Source organism: Tenebrio molitor, chromosome 7 (assembly GCF_963966145.1).
Source record: "Tenebrio molitor chromosome 7, icTenMoli1.1, whole genome shotgun sequence".
NCBI lineage: Eukaryota > Metazoa > Arthropoda > Insecta > Coleoptera > Tenebrionidae > Tenebrio > Tenebrio molitor.
In genome coordinates this window covers 19,440,511-19,463,822 of record NC_091052.1, presented here as the reverse complement: position 1 = coordinate 19,463,822, position 23,312 = coordinate 19,440,511, and the positions used below count along the sequence as shown (strand labels likewise).

General features: G+C 36.4%; 1 protein-coding gene and 3 long non-coding RNA genes across 4 annotated transcripts; all 4 read right to left on the bottom strand.

Moving 5' to 3' along the window:
* Window positions 1-1,718: 1,718 nt before the first annotated feature.
* On the bottom strand, window positions 1,719-2,621 carry LOC138135197 (uncharacterized). Its single transcript, XR_011160894.1, has 3 exons — window positions 2,365-2,621; window positions 1,960-2,304; window positions 1,719-1,896 (listed from the first exon to the last, which is right to left on the bottom strand). It is a non-coding gene; the product is annotated as an uncharacterized lncRNA (long non-coding RNA).
* Window positions 2,622-10,772: 8,151 nt separating this feature from the next.
* On the bottom strand, window positions 10,773-11,489 carry LOC138135107 (uncharacterized). The gene has a single exon (XM_069053753.1). The coding sequence runs from the start codon at window positions 11,487-11,489 to the stop codon at window positions 10,773-10,775; it is 717 nt and encodes a 238-aa protein (XP_068909854.1).
* A 6,169-nt stretch (window positions 11,490-17,658) lies between these two features.
* LOC138135873 (uncharacterized) lies at window positions 17,659-18,396 on the bottom strand. Its single transcript, XR_011161115.1, has 3 exons — window positions 18,142-18,396; window positions 17,977-18,092; window positions 17,659-17,928 (listed from the first exon to the last, which is right to left on the bottom strand). It is a non-coding gene; the product is annotated as an uncharacterized lncRNA (long non-coding RNA).
* A 2,701-nt stretch (window positions 18,397-21,097) lies between these two features.
* Window positions 21,098-21,787, bottom strand: LOC138135545 (uncharacterized). Its single transcript, XR_011161009.1, has 2 exons — window positions 21,339-21,787; window positions 21,098-21,280 (listed from the first exon to the last, which is right to left on the bottom strand). It is a non-coding gene; the product is annotated as an uncharacterized lncRNA (long non-coding RNA).
* Window positions 21,788-23,312: the final 1,525 nt, after the last annotated feature.

The window sequence follows — 23,312 nt, the reverse complement described above, 5'->3', positions numbered from 1 at the left end:
TTTCTTCCCAAAAAAGTTAACGATATAAAAGTTAACATAAGATTAGATTTTACGTCATTCGTGCGTTTAACTTCTTAAGTCCCACAAAACTCACATTTATGAGACTTTTAAAACGTTGATCACTCTACTGATAAACGGTGAAATTTTCTTTTTCTTCTACCTCTTTCTGTACAATATTGGATTTACCTGTTATTGTTCCTATGAGCTGGATTGCCAGCTGTCATTCCATCTTTTCGGTGGTCTTCCGCCATACGGTTTGTAGTTTCCGGCTAGCTATCTTGGCTAGTCTTCTGCGGCTTCTTATCAAATGGACTACAAAGTGATAAAAAATAATCCAAATCAGAGCAGGCATATCAAATTATCGGTCACGTCGTAGCAGAATCAAACGCAAATAAATAACCGTTAAAAGCATGGGCGTAAACAATTTATTGTCTCAAACGCCACTTCATAAAAAATTATACTTCATGAATTTTAGACGTTGGAATTATAATTGTGTATTTTATTATTATTATAAGATAATGGAGACAATTTATAAGATAAACAAGAGCAACAGTTTACATTATTGCCAAACGCGATGCCACTGGTACGGAGATTTTTCGTTGAAATGTCACATTTCAAATCAACGGTTTCTTGTTGTTGACAAGATAAACTAGGAAACAAGTCTTCGGTTTCGGCAAAGTTTACAGACGTTTATTGTAATTGTAAGCAATAATTATCCCAGAATAAGTTGTAAAACAGGCTTTACCATTATAGAGAAGACATTTTTATTAGATTATTTTCGAAACTGGGTGAAACCAGGAAATGGAGACTAGTCTTACATTAAACCAGATATCCGATTATTATATTATGATTATAAACAAGTTTATTTACGATCGTGTAAATAGTAGGCACTTTTTGCACTAAAAATTATTGTCAAAGTTGACGTTTAGTGAAACTGACGGAATCGTGTCACAATAGTAGTTTATTCAACTCGTTCGTGTGTAAAGTGGGCCTTTTTTGGCACGCGTGGGCCAAAAAAGGCCCAATTTACACACGAACGAGTTGAATACAACGTTTTTTTGTTCGACGAGCCCCTTAAAGGCTCCAAATCGCTTAAAACCTTTAAAATTACGTTGACGTTTCGTTTTGACAAGTTGTGACATTTATCAAAATCCGTTTACATAGGAGAAAATTCTCAAATTCTGACAGTGTCGAACAAAAAAACTTTTAGTGCACGCTTTTATGGCACAGAACTGTCAGAATACAACAAATACAATTTGTTGGAAACATTCTTTAGAAGTAGGTTGCTAAATGTTAAATAATGAGCCACCCAGAACACTCGATATTTGTCTCAAGAAAATCCGCGGATAAATTTAACTACAAGAACGCAATGCCCTCAGAAATTTAATGTTTGGGATGGTATTTTTAATAATCAAATTATTGGGCGATTTTAGTAGTAAATTTAAACACAAACATATTTCGACATTTTGATAAATGTGAATAAAAATGTTTCTAATAACTTGACCATTTAACAAATGTTAAATTTAATCAATTTCTTAATGAAGTAGGTACATGAAATCACGCAAAAACTATTTTTCATGTTAAATTCCTATGGTCAGGTTTGGTAGTTGACACTCGGTATTGAACACAGTTTTAGATTCACTGAGTTTCGGACAAGTGTCAAAGCAGGCAAGTTTTATTACTAAACCCAAGATTTAAAATGAATGGACTATAGCAAACTTGCCGCGACATTGGCATTGTCAAAATTTTCATACCCCGCATTTTCCTTGTCTTCTTGATTAGGTACACATTGAGGTTGTTGGTTTCGAAAATTCTTCATTTATGTAGACAGAAGTTGAAGACAAGATGTTAGCACTTTCTGGAAACTCACACGGCTCTTGTAGTCGGCTTTCCTTGCTGCTGCAACGAAATAGCATTAGCAAACTTGCCGCGACATTGGCATTGTCAAAATTTTCATACCCCGCATTTTCCTTGTCTTCTTGATTACACATTGAGATTGTTGGTTTCGAAAATTCTTCATTTATGTAGACGGAAGTTGAAGACAAGATGTTAGCACTTTCTGGAAACTCACACGGCTCTTGTAGTCGGCCTACCTTGCCACTGCAACGAAACAATTTTAGTAACAGACTTGCCGCGACATTAGAATTGTCAAAATGTTCATAGCCCGGATTTTCCTTGTCTTCTTGATTACATATTGAGTTCGCTGGTTTCGAAAATTCCTGATTTATGTAGACAGAAGTTGAAGACAAGATGTTAGCACTTTCTGGAAACTCACACAGCTCTTGTGGTCGGCATCCCTTGCCGCTGCAATGAAATAATATTAGTGGACTTGCCGCGACATTAGTATTATCAAAATTTTCCTACCCCAAATTTTCCTTGTCTTCTTAATTACACATTGAGGTCGTTAGTTTCAAAAATTCTTTATTTGTGACGCACCCCACATTCAAAGTTTCTTCTACAACATCCACTTCGTTTTCGGAATCACTAATATCACTCATTTTACTGCTTGTTTTTCAACACAACTGGCGATATTTGCGCACAAAAACTGCAATGGCGGTAGTTGTTTGCAGATTGCCTTAGAAACGCGATACAAAAATCGACATTGTGGCAACACGATGTTAAGGGTAATATAAACACGTATCGCATTGGGCCTATTCTAGATGTGAATGTTTTGTAATAAATATTCAATCGCGAATCTCATAAGTATCACGAACGTTAATGACAATGTACCGATCTCAGACAATTTTGGAGTCGTCGCAAGCTCCTCCTCCAAACAGTTGTCTTCGGTCGGTACATTGTCATTACCGTTCTTTATACTTAATATACTATTTATACATTTTTATGTTGAAACCGGTGCGATGATCTCACGATCGTAGATAAAATGTTGTAAGACATACACTCACATCCTCCCTCGTATGTACCTCGGTCGTATTTTAAACCCGTTCGTGCAATAAAGAATAACTTTTTACACTTATACAATATGTTATTGAAATGAGTTAAGAAAATTTAAACGGTGTTAGAACTCATCAAAACAAATTACTTTTCTATTTACCATTTTTTCGAAAAATCTTTCTAAACCCAGATAAAATTTTAATTAGTTTGATCGTAAATTCTAGTACCCGCCAATGTCTTCGTGCGTACATTAAAAGCGAAAGAAGATAAAAACTTAGATAGTCAAGCAAAAACCAATTCTTTATTCGTAGTAAGTGAGAGTGACATTCAAGTTACGCACCACACTTGATCAAGGGCACTAACCTTCAAATTAAATGTTCGAAAGGACGTCCATAAATTGGACGCTAAGAATTTCGTTAATCCCTACTGAAGAAAATGTACCCGTGGGCGTATCCGAGTTCCTCCCGGTGGTCACTTCTTTACCTGCATAACCCTTTTTAACGGACGAGTTCCTCCCGAGGTTATCGGGGATTACTGTGATAGGTAGTCGATGAGTGGTAGCCGGACTAGATTATTATGGCGGGTATTTTGCTTGAGATTGGCAATAAATACACTGATGAGAGGGAGAAACAATTTTATTTACAAGGGCAAAATGACATACGGCATTTACAAATTATACTCTATTTATGTATACTCGAAATGTTTTGGATATGGATTGTCAAATTCAAGGTCGCTTAAAACTTATGATTGAACTGTACATTAGTGAGATCTGTCATAAATTCCAATAACCTTATTGGCGCGCCTAGTTACTTTTGCTGGTAGTGCCAACTTAACGACAAGTCCCCAATTCACATCCGACTGTACATGATATGAGTATACAGTGAGTTTTTTTTTAAGACTGGCCATAGGGTTTTACATGCTAATTTTTCAAGCCCTGTTAACTTTATTTTTGTGAAAATTACAAAGCCTAGCACTGTTTTTATATTAAACAATAATATTATCTAGTCATTAAAAAAAAACTCAAGGTAGGTATATCTATTTTTGCAATAAATAAACTTTTGAACACATCTCCAACGTATACGGTTACCACTTATTACATAACTTTCTAGCTTGACAAAATTTCGCACTTTTTCCCTCAGTTTCCATGCTAACGCTTTTAAAGAAATAATTAAACTAAAAATATTTTTCAACATCGAATATGAAAATGATACTTTCATCACTCAACCCGATCATTCTCATCACCAGCACTAATCCCTTACCGTTCACTACCTGCTACAAGACCTGAGAATTTCTGACCGCCGGGAGGAACTCCGCTGCCGCCGTACCTGTTAGGGATGTCCTAAATTCGACGCTACTAATCCGGGCCTCCGGTAACCCTTGCCATGAATTCAACGCTCTCGTCTCCCTCTCCATTGCTACCTATAATGGAAGTCAGGAAATCATTCTTTTTACTTATTTTATTTACAATACATACATACATACATAAACATTTTGGTAACTTTTTAAAGTTTCGTTTCCAAGGATATTACTTAAATTTTTTACGGTAGTAGTGATTGCAATAATACAATTTTCAGTGGTTCTCAACGAGTTGAGGACTTTTTGATCTGATCAGCATTTTGATACTCTCTTTAAAGTTTGGCAGGACATTTATCTAACACCTTATATAGTGCATATTTTATAATTTAATGATTTCTCTATTTACATTAGAAGATAAATCAGCTACACATTTATACAAAACGCAATCTTGTAATTTCACCTAAATTAAAACGGTATAATGTTGATAGGTAACAGATCTGTACGTTAGTTAAACTTTGAAGTTTTACAGGAGTTTCTTCCCAAGTCTGATGCGAAATTAAAAAAAAATCATTATGAAAAAAAAAAGAAACAAGTAAAATTATGTTAATCCTCTGTGCGGCGCCGGCGTCCAGTTTAAGGGTAGGATTAAACAGAGTAAGGTAGCCAGCGTCCAATTTATGCCCGCCGGTTGGAAATGACGCCCTCCGTTATCGATGCACGCTTGTGCCCTTCGAGCCATAGAAGCTTAAGTTCTCACCAACATGTCGGAATTTCGTCGAATTGACTCGGTAGCATTATTCACACGAACAGTTAATTCTTCGACGGTGTTAACTGGAGTCTCATACACAATCTGTTTTAAATGGCCCCATAAAAAAAGTCACAAGGATTTAAGTCCGGTAAACGAGCTGGCCATAAAACTGGTCCATTACGACCTATCCACCGATTTTCTAAATTAGCGTCCAACCAATTTTTAACACCTCGTGCACTGTGAGCAGGCGCTCCGTCATGTAAGTACCACATATCCCTCCGAACATCCAACGGCACGTCATCCAAAAGATCACTCAGTTCATTTTGAAAAAAATTTAAATATCATTCACCATTTAAATGTGGAAGTAAGACATGTGGCCCGATTTAACGATTCCCAATTATACCTGCCCACACGTTAATCGAAAATCTTTGTTGGAAACCACGTTCTCGGATTTGGTGTGGATTTTCTTCTGACCAGATGTGGGTATTATGGGAATTGAAAACTCCATCTCGAGTAAATCCTGCTTCATCTGTGGTTAAGACGATGCTTAAAAAATTGGGTTCTTCGTCGATTTTTGAAGAAGCCATTGACAAAATGCAATTCAACGTGGTGGATCTTCTGGTTTTAAGTGTTGGATACGTTAAAGATGATAAGAATGTAATCCTTGTTCGTGCAGCGTTCTCCAAATTGTGAAACTGGAAACACCCATTCGTAATGCAAGTCGCCGGCAACTAACATTCGGTTCTTCCTCAACAGCTTGCAGAATTTCAGCTCCAAGTCCAAGACACGCCGAGATCTTGAACGGCCTCGATTTCGGTTGACAGGACTAAAAGTATCATAATCCCTTAAATGCTGGACAGCATTCACAAAGGTACGCACACAGGGAACTTGGCGACCGGGAAATCTCTCCATGTATAAACGCCTGGCTGCACCAGCATTCGATAAAACTTCCCCGTAGATGAGCACCATATCTGTTAATTCCGGATTAGTGTACTTCACCATTTTTAACGATAATTACGGGAATTTCACTTTCTAATAAATTGTAAACACGGTCGCATGCAGGTGAAGGACGTGACTAAATTGCGTCAGTCAGTTTTTGCAAGACCTATCCGCCTGGGTTTTTGCCGTATTTACTTTTTTTGCGTTAACCTTTTTCGTACGAAGCCGTTGTTCTTCCACCGTGCCATCCATAAACGACTCGATGACGCGGAATACGGCGAAAATAAATTTAAGTATAAATTTGAGTTTTCGAAAAAATGATGAGTTCTATCACCGTTTAAATTTTCTTAAAGGAGCTGTGAGCTCGATGCAGTGTCGATTTCCGAGCGTGCTATTACGTCATACGTGCGGGAGTCAGTTTATACCCGTCAAGCGCTGTTGTGTTTTCTTTATTATTTTATAGTTATTTAAGTGACAAGTGATCGTCGAGCGTGGTGATAATTGTGAGTTAATGATGAATAAAAAAGACAAAATAACGCCATACGCCTTTGAACCCTATTATTCTGAATATGGGAGACATTTAGCCGAAAACGTAGAAGATACCAGCACAATTCCCGACACTAGAATCGGAAATACCGATTGGTGTGCATGTGGGCATTGTCCACAAATGACAACTGAACATGAATCATACTGTTGCACAGAATCAGAAAATGTTAGGAATTTAAAAGGTGGCTTAACCTGCATTACACACCATGAGTCTTTTCCAAGTGTTATTTTAAATAAAGATACCCTGCAAGCAGCACGTTATCAAATGATGCTTCATGCAGATAACGCTGCTAGAAGGGAGGCTTTGAAGAAAATAAGCAATAGATTATGGCGACACATCGCATACAAACAGTTTGTATACTGGGTAAATGCCTGGGTCCCCTTGGGAAAAAAGAAGAGAAAAGTTATACCAGCCTGTGTTATTGCCAAAATCAGGGAAGAGTATGGTGAAGAGGATGATTCCTATGTTGGATTTCAATCTGCAGAAGGCGAAGAGCCTGATTATTTTGATTGAATTTTAAAAATAATCTTTTTAGGTACTAATTTACAACGTCAAATTAATGTTCTTATTGTTCGCAGCTGTCACCAATTGTAAAATTTTACCTTTGTAAACGGTCTTTGGCAATTTTAAAACACTTGTCAAAACAAACGTCAAACTATTTTTAAGAGATTTTGGAACTTGGACGGCCTTGTCGCCCCTTTTCGAATAAATCTGTGTTATTTCGTGTGTTAGAGTGTTCAGATATTGATGATAAAATGAATAAAGATTTACAATGTTTCATGTTTTATTGTAAACTCGAAACAAAAATGTAAAAATTCACAATAAATTGTGAACAAACTGTTCATGGTTGAAACAAATAAAATAAACGTATTATTTTTATTAAAAGTTATTCAATTATACATTGAATCGTGAAAAATGTTTCTGTCGAGCTTCACTCATAGAAGGACGCTCAGTTGGAGCAATATTTGCAGGAACTTCCGCATAGTACTCATCTTCGTTATCAGTAGAAAATGAAACACCATTGTGTTTTACGAAGCTGCGAATTTCTGTAAGTAAATTTTGGCGCCACTCGTTGGATTTGGCTGCAGGAAGTTTTTTGTAAATCCATTTCTTCTGTGCTTTAGACCACTGCAGTTTTTCTTTTATTTTTAATCTCTTTACATTACCATTATGATCTAATACAGCAAGTATTCCGCGAGCCACCATTCCATCATAACTGAAATGACTTCTTTTTGGTAAGTATTTTAACCGTACATTATGGTAACATTCTAGGAGGCCAGTGTGACAGTATTTATTGATATGGGTCAAATCCTTCAACCATCTTTTATCCTCTATAACATCCTTTAGGTATCTGTAATCAGCAGATCCCGGAGATATCCACATTTTTTCCCTGCTTTCGCTGTCCGAGATAGGGGGATGGTCACACTTTTGAAAATGTTTATTTCCTTCCCACGAATGCACATTTGATATGTGATTCAACACAGATTTTTCTAACAATACTTCCGCATCTCCGTTGCAAGTTGCAGCAGACCACCACAAATGGTTGACAATACTGGATCTCCACGCCCCCAACAAGGGTGCTTTTTTGTCTACACTTTTAAGTCTTGTTACTAAACTCTTTGCAAGATGCCATACATCAAATTGGTGTTCGATATGTGAATATTTTTGTTTCATCATACACCTAATGCCGATATGTCTATCCGAAAGAAAAAGTTTAAATTTTACCCCTTTTGCCTCAAATTTTGATAATAGTCGGTCACATGCTTGCTTTTCCAATTCTCCATCCACCTGTCCTCTTCGCAAAACTATGAAATCTAAAATTTTGTCTGTCTCTAAATCCATTAGTGAGTATGTTACATATTTAGCGGAAAAACCAGGAGAATCGAATTGACCATCACCAGCTACAGCGCAAGTGTTACTTGATTTTATATTTGCCAACAGTGCGTTTCTTTGAACGTTCCAGGTATGCTTTATGCAGGGAATGGCAAGGTTTTTTATAATTCGATAATATGTATGATTCGAGAACAGCTGAATACCAGCTGTTTTGCATAAAGTTTCAAATTTGCTAAAATTTAGGCCACATAGATACATCGCAGCAGACAGTTGTACATTTCCACTGGAATAATAATTTTCCGTGGACTGTGATTTCCAGGTGAGAGAATGGTTATTTTGACATAAGAAAGTGGCTAGCAACATAGACCCCCTGGAACAAGTCTTTTATAATTTGAAAGTACTTCCGCAGCCAAAACATCGCAACAAATCGAATAATTTTGCAAGTTGATCAAAAGGAACTAAATAAATTGTATTATTATTGTTTGTACTTCCAGTTTCACAATTAGAGGGTGGATTTTCAGAATCTGCACTGGAATCTGAATCTAATTCATCGTCACTAAGCGCCTCAAACTCACAATCAAACTTTTCTTCATCGCTCATATCCAGCTCTTCACCTTTTATAAAATGACTAATATTTCGTAATACTTCTTGGCTTAACTCGCACTGTAAACCAATTCCTGTCTCCACATCTGTTATGTTTTCCTCCAAATCTAATGTACTATTGTGAATTCCGATTTCTTCGAAAATAATCTAAATAACGAACGATACATTTATAATGAAGACGTAAGAAAATATGAAAAGAATATACCTGTTGCTGACTTGTGGAGGCAATGGCATTGTCTACAATTTCCTTTCTGCTCTTCTTTTCTTGGTAAAGAGAATGTCTGTTTGATTCATTTTCATTATTACCAGGTAATCGCAATGTTGGGATGGCATCTTTTTTAAGAAATAACTTAGTCTTTCCGTGAGCAGATAATAATTGTTTTTTCAATAGAGCACTGTATTCATAATCACTTTCTTTAAAATGAGAAGAACAAACTCGACTATGTTTGGACGGAGTAAATTTCGACCTTTTAAATTTATTTAACCACTGCCTATATATTTTCGGACTTTTATTTTTATTAGGAAATGAAAAAAAAATGAATAATCGTTGATTTTTCATTGTTATCACAACCAAATACACAACACCGTGGCATTTTTGCGATAATTTTGTGTAGAACTGCAAGAAACTCCATAGCAGCATGTTTGTGCGGGTGGCCGGTAGGCACTTATGACGTCATAGTCTGGCGGCGCGATGACTTCAAACGCTCATATCTCAGCTTATTTGGGAGCAAAAAAAAAAGAATATACCGCATGAATGGACATTTTTCGTATAATTTTTTCATAAAAAGTGTCCCAACGACCTCACAGCCCCTTTAACGCATTTCAATAACACGCTGTATCTTAAATAACTAGTATCAGTGTATTAAAATTATAGTGCCTAATTTTAGGTAATAGGATCATTAAGAAGAAGTCAGGTCGGCCCTTTGTTCGAATTTCAGAAGTGGTGCAAAATGTTCAACAAATTGTGGAGGAACATTCCTCAACTTCCATAAGGCGTTTAAGGCAGCAAGTTAATTTGAGTTATGTCACTTGTCAGAAAATTTTGAAGAAGGATAATAATTAGTTTTCCTATAAAATTGAGGTGTTGCACTAAATAAAACTGGAATCCCAAACGAATGATCACCATAACTGAATTTTGTCAATTCATTTCACCTGTGTGCTTGATAAATGTTTTTGAAAATGTAAAGAGATGACTTCGACTCTGTCTGGACCACAATGAAGAATATTTTGAGCAGTTTTTGTGGAAACTTATTTTTTGTCCTTGGAGTAATTTACTTAAATGTTTTAACGACTGTTAGAAAAGATACGAGTAATTTCTCAATCAACCAAAAATTAGGCGAATAATAACTTTTGTATTTTTCTTACAGAAAACAACAAAATAAAAATTTATGAAAAATAATATTTTTAAAATTATCCCACTTATGGGTGACGCGGCTCTTTGTGCTCAATTTTATAAGTTGAATTCTATTTAATGCAACAAATGTTCAAAATGGCCACCGTTTCTTTCTTGGCAAATTGCAAAGCGATAGTAACATCCCTTACGTTTTGTAACATTTCCGGTGAGATTGACTTGTGACTGTGACTGTTCTACCCTGAGTGCATCTCGGTACTGTCGTCTCAAATCTCTGTCATTCACCCAAGCAGGGATGGTTCTCGTTCTCCGACATCCTGCCCCCGATTGAAACAATCGTTTCAACGAACAAGATTATACGAGCTATTAAATTACAAAAAAATCATAACTACAAACTACGTATCTACGTTTTCTCATTTTACGAATACAAATTTCAAAAAACCTAATATGTGACCTTAAATTAATTCAATTGATTAATTATCCTTAACTAATGACAGTTTTTTCTGATAAAAATTGCGCCACTTCACTGCACAAAATTGCCCATGAAACATATCACCACTGCACTAATCGTCGATGGGGAGTACGCACAGATTTCTGACGGCTCGTTTTGTGGTGCCTGAGTCCGTCTTCACCGTGGCCACGCGGATGATGTCGTCGGCGCCTGGGTGGACGGCTGTGACGCGACCAAGTTTCCAGGTGAGCGGGGGTGTGGCCTCCTTCAGGACTATCAGATCGCCTTCTTTGATTGCTGCGCTGGAATTACCCTTCTGCCATTTTGGCCGCTCTTGCAGCTGGCCGACGTACTCCTTGGACCAGCGGTTCCAGAAGTGCTGTCTCATCTGCTCTAGGTGCTGCCATCGCGTCAAGCGGTTCTGCGGAACGTCGACGATTTGATGCTCCATTGGGGATGTCATCGCCGTGCCAATCAGGAAGTGTCCGGGTGTTAAGACGTTTAAATTGCTCGGATCTTCGGTCAGCGGGCACAAGGATCGCGAATTGAGGCAAGCTTCAATACCTGTTAACAATGTGTACTTTTCCTCATATGTTAACGAGGTTTGGCCAATTACGCGTTTGATATGCCCCTTTACTACTTTAATTCCGGCTTCCCAAAGACCTCCGAAATGAGGTGACCGGGCGGGTATGAAATGCCAATTGATATTAAACTCCGCTAGGTGTCTTAACACGATGTTGTCGAATTCGTCAGCCAAAAACACATCACGTAATTCCCGTTGAGTTCCGACAAAATTGGTGGCGTTGTTGAAGTAGATATTCGCTATCATTCCTCTACGCGCGATAAATCGTTTTGGGCCGTTCAAAAAATTCGCCGCGGTCAAATCGCTGACGAGTTCTAAGTGAATCGCCTTTGTTGAAAAGCATACGAACAGACATATGTAAGCTTTGGTAGTTTTTTTACTACGAATCCCGCCGATTTTCAAGAATATTGTACCGCCAAAATCAACGCCACAGTTAGTGAACGGCCGGCTCGCTTTAACTCGGTGTGATGGTAGATTGCCCATAATCGGGTTATTGTCGTGCGGTTTTGTTCTGAAACATGGGATGCACCTGTGCACGATTTTCCGAATGAGTTATAACAGCTTTAATTTACTCTTCGAGTTTACCTGTCTCCCTGCTTTTAGGTCCCGTATTTCGTGTTCGAAATTCGTCTTTTGCACCAGAAGTATTATTTTCTCTTCCGCGTTTTGCAGTTCCGCTGTCCATGGATGATTATAACCGTTTTTTGTTATTCTCTTTTTGCAGAGATCCGCAAATCGAAGACATAAAGCTATTATCCGTCGTAGTTTACGAAATGAGGAAAATTGATTGATGACCGATGCACGGCCTATAAATATGCAGTAAATAATTTCAAACGCAATTTGTTTGAAATTCCTTCTTCGTTGGTTTCGTCAAAAAACTAGAAAATCTTTCGTGCTCGGTCTCCATTGGCAAAACTTGTAACAACTGTTTGAACGAAAGTCTTAGTGAACACAATGAGGAAGTTAAAATTAGTTGCCAATTAAGGGAGTGTAGTTCTTCTTCAGCTCTGAGTATATATTATCAAAATGTCCGTGGCTTAAACTCCAAAACCGTTACTTTCTTTAACTTTGCTGCTTCTTGTGACTTTGATCTGATAGCCATTGCGGAAACTTGGTTACATGATGGCCTGGGTAACAATGAATTGTTTAACCAGACTTATACTGTGTTCAGGAAGGATCGAAATTTTTGCTGTTCCAATAAATCTCGTGGAGGTGGTGTACTCCTAGCGGTGAAAACGACATTGTTTAGTCAACAAATTAATCTCAGTAATACTCCTCTTGATTCTTTACACCTGGTTGAAGTAGTAGCGGTTAGAGTCTCCTCTATATTAAGTAATTTTAATACTATTGTACTTGTCATTTATTTCCCCCCCTCTCTGACTGTTGAATATTTTCGCTCTGTTGTCGATGCACTTCTTACATTGGATAGCCTTAATTCCTCGAACTTGCTTATTCTTGGTGACTTCAATTTGCCCGAATTTGTCAATATTAAACAATCAGTGCAGCCATCTGCTAAGATGATTGCCATGTCGCAGTTGATACAATTTTTTAACCTCAAGCAGTAGTATACCCAATGTTAATGGTAAGTGTCTTGACCTCGTCCTTTCCAATGTGAGAGACTCCGATGTTGTGGTTACCGCTTCTAATAACCCCTTGGTTGATGAGGATCACTATCATCCATCCCTCTGTGTGTCTATTGCTCTAAATAGTCCGCTTTCTCGTTTTTTAAAGCGTGCTGCAGATATAACAAGCTATAACTTCCGGAAAGCAAATTTTCCAGATCTATATCATGCAATGATTGATGGTGACTGGTCTTCTATTGAAAGCAGCAGTGATGATGTTAATGCTGCCTCTGATTCATTTTACAATATTTTATATAAAATCTTAAATGATCATGTACCTAAATATAAAAATAAAAAGCATAAATATCCTCCGCAAATAATTAAGAATGTACAAATCAAAAACAAACTTCGTCGGCGTTACATGAAATTTAAAAATCCCGAGGATCTTGTATCTTTTAGAGAATTAAGAGGCAGTATTAAGAGTGATATATCGCTGGCATATAAAGACTTTGTCACAAGTTCAGAACGAAACATTAACGAGAATCCTAAGAAGTTCTGGCAATATCTCAGACAAAAGAGGCGAGGCACTGGTTTGCCTTCTTGCATGTCGATTGGGAAGTCAACTATATCGGGACCAGTAAATATTGTGGATGCTTTAGCCAAATTTTTTCAATCAATCTACAGCCCTCGACTTCGTCTCGTGCTCTTATTTGCTAATAATTGGTCTTCTGACCTCATTTATGGATGTTTTCGTTCATTAGCAAAAAAATTTCCGATAAAAAATTTTGCACTTGGGATATAATATGTGATTATTTCATTCATCATCATTTTCGACCAATCGTAAGGCTTTATTTTTTGAATTACAGCGATAATTTTTCGATAATTTTTTATTGTCCTTCAAATGTTTTTTTTTTTAATTTTTAAGACAACGGCGAATACTAGTGTCACATTTTTTATTTTTATATCAAATGTCAACATGACTCGTCAACTTCTGACGAGCAACTTGCAACCATTTTAAAAAATGACATTCGTGGTTGCTAATCAACTTTCGTATTACAACTCGATCATTTCGAAGCACTCAAGTGAATATTTTTCGACTTTTGCACTTTTCAATGTCAGATTTGATTTGTATAAATAAAACAGTCTCTGACACTGTTATAACTAACCTACTGGACTCAAATGGATATTGTAATCGAACATCTACCGGACAGTATAAAATAAAATATTTTTTTGGTACACGCTCTCCAAAATTGCCATTTTACGGATTCATTTGAATCCGTAAAATGAGTCTTTTGCGGATTCATTCCCGAAAAATTGCCATGACAATAAAATAGTATGTATATAGGGGTATTCACGAGTGATAATGAGCTCCACAGAATAAAAAATGCAACCCACAATACATGTTCAAAAAAAGCCGGACATTTTAATTTGAGTAGCCAGCTTTTTTCGGAAATGTAGTGTGGGTTGGATTTTTTATTCTGTCGGGCCCATTATTACTCGTAAATAACCCTTTATTATTACATGAGCAAGTAAAGAAGGTTTTAGTCTCAAAGTATTTAAAAATTACTTACTTTTTCATGAAGATAATATAGTGACGCATCTTCGTTTACAAGCACTACCCCGTTATTTTCTTTCCAGCGGTTAAATGTATCATATTCTTTATAATACATGGAACGCGATTTTGCTGGAAGTAAACCCAGTTCAATGTGTTGCCTTTTTAGAAATATCTTCAGGATTTTGAAGCATTTTAAAACTTTTCTGGTATTTTTTAAATGACAGAATTAATAAATCAACAAAACAAACTTGTTGCTATGGCTATAAGTTTTTATTTACGGTTGCTCTTTTTTGAACAACTTTACCGTGATCGCAATAGAAATTTCGTAATGAAAAGTCTTGTGAAAGGTTTGGAGAGCTATTACCAAAAAATGTTGTTTGTCACACGTACCTAAAACGTTTTTGCGGACTCATCTGCTATTCAGACTCGGCTGTCGCCTCGTCCGGAAACAGCAACGATTCGTCCGCAAAAACAATGTTTTAGGTACTTGTAACAAAAATAACTATTTTCTAACACTAATATCTTATGTTTCCTGTTTCCATGGTGCATTTGAGCTCACACCTTATGTTTCCCATAAAATACGCTTGTCTCTATAAGACACGTCGGCAATAGCAACGTATCTTATAGAGTCATAAAATACGCTCACACACATCATTCAAGTAACATTTTATTCATCATTTTTACAGTAATTATCACAAAAGTGAAAAGTACAATTATTGAATTGGAATTGCCATATTAGCTTCGTGCTCTTGATCATAACATCTTCTTCTTTAACTTCTGCTGTTTCATCCAATGCAAGTGCCGGGTCATCGAAAATGGCAATCTTTACAATTTCTTCAAATGATTCTTGCCGTAGTGTGAATTAACTTTTAATGAAGTTCTACACGCTTACCCCATATCAAGAAAAGCCAAAATGACATCTTCCGTTACCTCCGTGATGCTTTTTTTTATTGTTCCGGCCTTGAAATGAAACATACACCTTTTCGTATGCACTTTTAGACCTCATTGGTAACAAATTGCCCCTTTTTTCTTATTTCTTCTGGAATGTTTTGGCACATTTCAACGATGAAAATTGTTTTTTTCCAAATTTGTTGATATTATTACCATAGTACCCACGGCAACCTCCGCATTTTGTGTATTGTGACGCGCCTCGAATAATTTCTGAATTTATTAAAATTTCTGATAAGATATTAGTGTTAGAAAAAATCTTGAAGACAACGCGTGTTTTATAGTTTAAAAATCTCGATCTATTAAATCCTCGCTCCCTGCGGTCGCTCTGATTTAAACTACGATCTCGATTTTTAAATCGTCTATAAAACCCTTGTTGTCTTAATAGCTATAAATCGTGAATTTTGGCATGAAATAAAGGAAAAAATTGTGCTTATTTCATGGTGTATTATTACTGGAAATTATTATTGCACGTAAAAAAAAGGATAGAGATTTGCATAATATTAAAATGGGTGATATGCCGATGTAATTTGTACCCTTGCATAGCAGTGGCGGCTGGTCAGGGGCGGCAGATACGGCAGTGCCGACCCAGAAATTTATTTGAAAAGAACACAATTTAAAACAGTTCAAAAAAAAAATCTACGTGTGTTTGGACGCGAACGTGTGTTTTGAGCTCTCTGAATATCTTTGCTTATATAGTCTTGGAGGTGTGGTTTAATTTGTTTAAGTTGGGCCCCAACTCAATCGACTATCTTGGGTGAATACTTTTGTATATTTTAGTGCTTTTCATATCAATTAGGTAAGTTATCTTTGATTTTGTTATTCGTTCGCGATTGCTGAAGCATCGGCTCGCTCCTATCGTCATAGGTTTTTGCCGCTGCGATAGCCGGGCGATAACCGGGCAGGTGTTTTTGCAGGTCTCACTAGATTTCGTGTTATTTACTTTAATCTATAACGATTAATCATACTTCATTCTTTAACAATCATTATTTAATTAATTTAGTTAATCATGCCACCGAAAAAATGCTGTCATTGTTTTGAAAATGTTAATTCAAATAAGCCGTCAATTCATTGCGACGCCTGCAAATATCCACTACATGTGAATTGTTTGGAAATGAGTACGCAGGAAAAAAAACTAATCATCAATGTTAAGTCAGCCAATATAAAGATCTTTTGCGATCGTTGCAACGTGTCTTTGTCTGCGATTTCGGAAGTTAAAGCCTCTGTAGACGAATTAAAAGCAACTTTTGAATCTCGCCTCGAGCAGTTAGAAAATCTAATCAAACAATCGACTTCAGCGCCTAATGAGAAGGAATCTGTTATTAACGAGTCAGTTGAAAGATCATGGAGAGCGCGAAACGTCATAATTTACAATGTAGACTCGTGCGAAGAAAAGCGGGATGTAGACATTGTGAATGATATCCTGAAGGTCTGTCATGCCTCCCTGGTAGTAGATCCAGGGTCAGTGGCTCGTATTGGAACAAAAATTACAAATAAACCGAAACCATTAAAAGTATCCTTCAATACTCCTGATATGGCGCGGCTCTGCTTACGGAAGAAAGGGAATCTCATCCACCATGCCCAATTTTCGAAAATACTTATTCGAGATGACAAAACTCCGCTACAAATAAAACATTTGCAGTCTTTAAGAGAAGAACTTAACATTAGGCGTCAGCAGGGGGATGATACGGCAACTATAAAGTACGTTCACAACATTCCTCAAATTGTTAATAAAAAAAACTAGAAACTGGCAAACCATTTAGCTTATCCATTTTATACACAAACATCTCGTCAATTATGGCAAAACTTGCTACACTTTCTACTGATATCGCGAAAAGTAATCCTGATATAATTGCCATAAGCGAAACATGGCTACACTCAAACATTGCAGATTCAGAACTATCTATTAATACCTATATGTACTATATTTAGAAAGGATAGAACTATATGTAAAGGGGGTGGGGTCTGCCTATATGTTAAGGACTCCTTACTACACAATTTCAAAACTACTGTCGTAGATATCGAAACAGATCCATATGATTCACTTTGGGTTAAATTTTGTAACAAAGTATTTACTTTCACACTTTGCTGCTTATATCGACCTCCTGATGGTACCACTTTAAACTCCGTTGCTCACGATGCAAAACTGAATAATACATTAGAATCATGTTTTACAACTTTATCTAATTTAGTCGTGATAGGTGACCTAAATTATTCCAATATCAAATGGAATGAAGGGATATATCAATCGACAAGCAGCCGTGAAAGTGACTTTATTTCAATGCTCAACCACAATAATGTATCGCAGTTAATTTCTGAACCCACTCGCTTTAGACAGAATCAACAACCATCCATTTTAGATCTTTTATTAACAACAGACCCAGATCTGATATCACAAGTTAATGTTGGCGACCCAATTGGCATCTCTGATCATTGTAGAATAACGTTTGATATACAAGTCCTAGTGTACAATACACCCAAAATTGAAATAAAAACTTATAAAAAAATATCTTATGCTTCTGTTAATGACGACTTAGCCGGGCATGACTGGTCCTCCTTTTACCAACTGCACTGTGTTAACTTGCAATGGCAATATTTTCTCTCTACAATCAACCAATACCTGGAAAAAATAGTTACATCAAATCGCATAAACAAGTTGTGTCCAAACCATGGATTGATCACTCTCTACTCAAGATGATAAATCATAAGAGGCAGCTCTGGCGGAATTTCAGGCGCTCCGGTGCTCCATCTGATTACGACATTCACCGCAATTTCTCTAATCACCTGAAAAATGTCATTAATGAAAAGAAAACCAAATTTGAAAATAACTTACTAAATAATCCTAAGGCATTTTATGGACATCTGCGTAAACATCTTTCCTCCAGAGTCAGTGTCCCAATCGTTCGTAATCTTAGCGGAATTTTGTGTGGTAGCAGCCTCGAAACTGCAAACGTTCTGGCAGGGGTTTTTGCATCAATGTTTAACACCAGTTCAAACAATAACATACCCACATTTATTCATCCTTATGTCACACACTCCGACACTTTGTCCAATGTCTCATTTACAGAAGAAATAATTTTAAATGAAGTCAACAATTTACCTGTGAACTCTGCGCCTGGCCCTGATGGTCTCACTTCTAAAACTATTAAGTTATGCTCCCAAAATTTGATTGGCCCTCTATGCAAAATCTTTCAAACATCGTTAACAAGTGGCAAATTGCCCACACAATGGCTTGAAGCCGTTGTAACGCCAATATTCAAAAAGGGAGATAAGTGCAAGGCAGAAAACTACCGGCCCATTAGTTTAACATCTAGCACGTGCAAACTATTTGAGAAAGTGCTAGTTAGACAATTACTCGAATTTCTACGAAATAAAAACGTTGTACCAATAACAGCCCTTTCACAATGGCGTTAACGTTACGTCGATGTTAAAACGTTAATGTTAACGTTAGATCTAATTACATGTATTTCAGTACTTTTTATAAATTATTTCCGTTGGCTAATGTTAGAATGTAACGTTAAGAATTCAGAACATTTCTAGAACTAACGTTAACGCTAACATTATCATGCAACATTAATTTTCATCATAACGTCATTGTGAACGGTCCACAATGAAATACATGTAATTTTGAATTTCTAGATCTAACGTTAACATTAACGTTTTAACATCGACGTAACGTTAACGCCATTGTGTATGGGCCTTAAACCAACACGGGTTTATTCCTGGCCGTTCTGCCATAACAAACTTGCTTACTTCGTGTAACCAGTGGACCAAACTGCTAGACACAGGAAAAACCGTTGACATTGTCTACTTAGACTTTAGCAAAGCATTTGACAGAGTGCCACACTCTTTACTCCTACATAAACTCGAAAGATATGGCATCAATGGACATGTCTTAAACTGGATTGCGGCATTTCTGTCCTCTAGAACGTTTGCTGTTAAAGTGGGTTCTGTGCTCTCAGACAAGAAACTCGTTATAAGTGGCGTGCCGCAGGGCTCGGTGCTTGGTCCGCTATTGTTCACTCTCTACACATATGACTTGCTTGCCAGATTACAATGTCCTTTTGCAGCTTACGCAGATGACGTAAAAATCTTTAGTTCATCCAATGAATGTAGACATATTAACAAGCTACAAATTGATTTAAATTTTGTGACTGAGTGGAGTGATCAGTGGTGTTTACCCTTGAATCCGGACAAATGTTCCGTCATGTATCTTGGTTTCAACAATAAAAAAAATATATATCAACTTGGAAACCGAGATATTACTGTAGTTGAAAATCAAAATGATCTGGGCGTTCTCGTTAATAACAAGTTGAATTGGGGCAACCAGAGCGCCAAAGCCGCTAGAAGGGCTTCTGGGGTTTTTCATTCAATCAAAAGAGCTTTCTTTAAACCAAGTCCTGAATTATGCTCAAGGTTATTTAAAATGTACATTAGGCCCCACTTAGAGTATGCAATATCGGTTTGGAGACCCTATCATGTGAAGGATATACATATGCTTAACCGAGTACAACATGCAGTGACAAGATGGCCGACAGGCTTTAAACATAAGCCCTACAGAGAGAGGTTAAATATTCTACAATTGCCTGAATTAGAAGTCAGATATGATAGAGCAGATATGATCCAGATATATAGATTAACCCACAATATATGGCCAGGTGACACCTCGGAGTTCATAGACATGCAAACGGACCCCCGACTACGAGGACACCAATACAAGCTTAAGAAAGAGAAATTTAGGACATCTTCTCGACAATATTTCCTAACAAACCGCGCATTTGAAACCTGGAACAAATTAGATAGCACAGTCGTTAACAGCGCTAATGTCTGTGCTTTTAAGAAGCAATATGACAAAATGCAGTAATAAACACAATTGTCCAATATACGGAATTATACAACCATTAAGTTGCTAAATAGGTTTGCCTCAGCAACTATTTAAATGAATAATAATAATAATAATAATAATAATTTATATATTTTTTTTTAAACAAGTTTCATCATTCATATCTCTCTATATGCATATATTTTTCAAATTTTATGACATTAGCCCTTACTAGAGATTCAAAGGTCCATTAATTTATAGTCCCAGTATCCCGTAAAAGTGAGCGCATTAAAATAAATATACGCGTGAGCATGTCCGATGAAATTGCACGCTCTTTGGGTTTGGGCGGCAAGTAGTACCAGATCAGCGACAGCGAGAGTTGCGTTAAATGCACCGATGCTTGCCAAATGCGCAGAACGTCGAGATTATTGCAATGCGCTTCCCTAGTTGGTACTGCATGCCGTACCGCACCGCCTTTCAGTCTTTAAATTCATAGATTCGAATTGTTTTTTTTAACGAATCTCTTAATTCTCATTGATCTTATTAATTAAAAAGTAACATTTTTAGTTGTTAATAAAATAATAGAAATTTGTATTTACTGAGAAAACAGCTGTGGGTTTTTGAGAACATTTTCAATAAAGCACTACATAATTAATACCTCCTAGCTCCTATTTTTTTTTTTATACATAAATATCAATATAATATTTACAGACCATAAGAAGCTTTAATATTATATTTAAGTTTTCTTCTTCTTCACTGAGTTCGATGAAGAAGAAATATTTAATAAAATTATTGCTCTTAAATTAAATGTTACATTTAGATATTTTTTCTAACACTAATATCTTATACTGTTTCCATGGTGCATTTGAGCTCACACCTTATGTTTCCCATAAAATACGCTTTTCTCTATAAGACACGTCGTCAATAGCAACGTATCTTATAGAGTCATAAAATACGCTCACACATATTATTCAAGTAACATTTTATTCATCATTTTTACAGTAATTATCACAAAAGTGAAAAGTACAATTATTGAATTGGAATTGCCATATTAGCTTTGTGCTCTTGTTCCTAACATCTTCTTCTTTAACTTCTGCTGTTTCATCCAATGCAAGTGCCCGGCCATCGAAAATGGCAATCTTTACATTTTCTTCAAATGATTCTTGCCGTAGTGTGAATTAACTTTTAATGAAGTTCTACACGCTTACCCCATGTCAAGAAAAGCAAAAATGACATCTTCCGTTACCTCCGTGATGCTTTTTTTATTGTTCCGGCCTTGAAACGAAACATACACCTTTTCGTATGCACTTTTAGGCTTCATTGGTAACAAATTGCCCCTTTTTTCTTATTTCTTCTGGAACGTTTCGGCACATTTCAACGATGAAAATTGTTTTTTTCCAAATTTGTTGATATTATTACCATAGTACCCACGGCAACCTCCGCATTTTGTGTATTGTCACGCGCCTCGAATAATTTCTGAATTTATTAAAATTTCTGATAAGATGTTAGTGTTAGAAAAAATCTTGAAGACAACGCGTGTTTTATAGTTTAAAAATCTCGATCTATTAAATCCTCGCTCCCTGCGGTCGCTCTGATTTAAACTACGATCTCGATTTTTAAATCGTCTATAAAACCCTTGTTGTCTTAATAGCTATAAAAAAAATCTATAGAAAAATAATAAAACTGAAATAATATAATTTGGCATAAAAATAGGAATTTGTTAGGAAGTATTGGGTGGCGACAGCGATTCAGTTTCTGGGTACGGCAGCGCCGTACCTCATTAACGCAGAGTAAGGGTTTTTGTTTATTTCGTTTCGAACCACAATAGCACTCAACGGTTTGACGTTTAAATTGTGTGACTTTAATTTTTATTGTTCCGTGTTAATAATAGCAAATGTTCGACAAGTGGTGAGCAATAATAATTCAGATACTCTAGATTTTTTACTGAGAAATAAATTCTCTTCATTATTTTACGATGACAAACTGTTTATTAAGGATTTGAAACGGCCTCGTCCTGCCATGTCAAATTTAGTAATTAGTAAAGCGGACAGCTCCAATCGTGGTTTTTGTGTTTCATGCTATGAAAAGTGCAAGTGGATTACAGGTAGCGAAATTAGGAATAGATTGTTTTGTTGGCCGTGCTTACTTTTTTCTGAGCAATGTCCAGGTCCGTGGAACTAACTGTACAGGCTTTAACAATCGTAAAGAGATCTATAGGGCACTGCAAAAACACGGTGTTTCAGAAGATCACACACAAGGCCTACTAAAATTTAAATTATTTGGAAGAAAACAACAAAATATTGCAAACGTCTTAGACAATGCACATCGCGAAAGTGTTATTGAATATAATCCCAAAGTCACCGAAAATCTCGAAACCCTTGGACGATTAATTGACATCACTATTTATTTAGGAACACAAGAGCTAGCGTTTGGAGGGCATAATGAAAATGAAAATTCATTTAATCAGGGCAATTTTAGAGAACTTGCAAAATTATTAAGCGGCATAATGATAAATTTAAACAATTTTTAGACGAATCCACGATTTTCACTGGTTTGTTCAAGACCATACAAAATGAGATCATTCAAAGTATTAATAATGTAATTACAATTAGGGTTGAGGATGAAGTAAAAAGCGCCCCTTGTTTTTCATGGCAAAGATAACTTTGCCTACTCGTGGTATTATCTGTGATTTTTTTTTTTGGAATTTGGTTTTCTTTTACATTTTTATAGTTGTTTCGCTATGTTTTTTTTAAATAAATTATTAGTTACCTACGTTGCCTTACCAAATTCCTTAATCCTCCCCTCCTAGCAAGAATTGCTCTAGCTAGACCTTCCTCTTGGTTCTTGCTGAACAGTGAATTTGTTCTTTATCAAAAAAAAAAAGTTTTTTTTAAATTTCCATTATATTATTATTATTATTAAACATTATTTTAAATAAATATGGAACAAATACGGCGACAACTTTGAGCATTTAAAAAAAAATACCAACGAATCTGCCGTACCAGTTGAAATTGTTACGAGCCGCCACTGTTGCATAGTCCCCTTTCCGTAAGCTGTTAGCTCAGGTAGCATGTAGGGTTGGTTGTCTACAACGTGAAATTTTAACGTTGAGAAATGACTTCATTTTTTTCGTTTTTTTCAACTAATATTCAAGTAGGAAACACCACTTTTCGTCTGCGTCA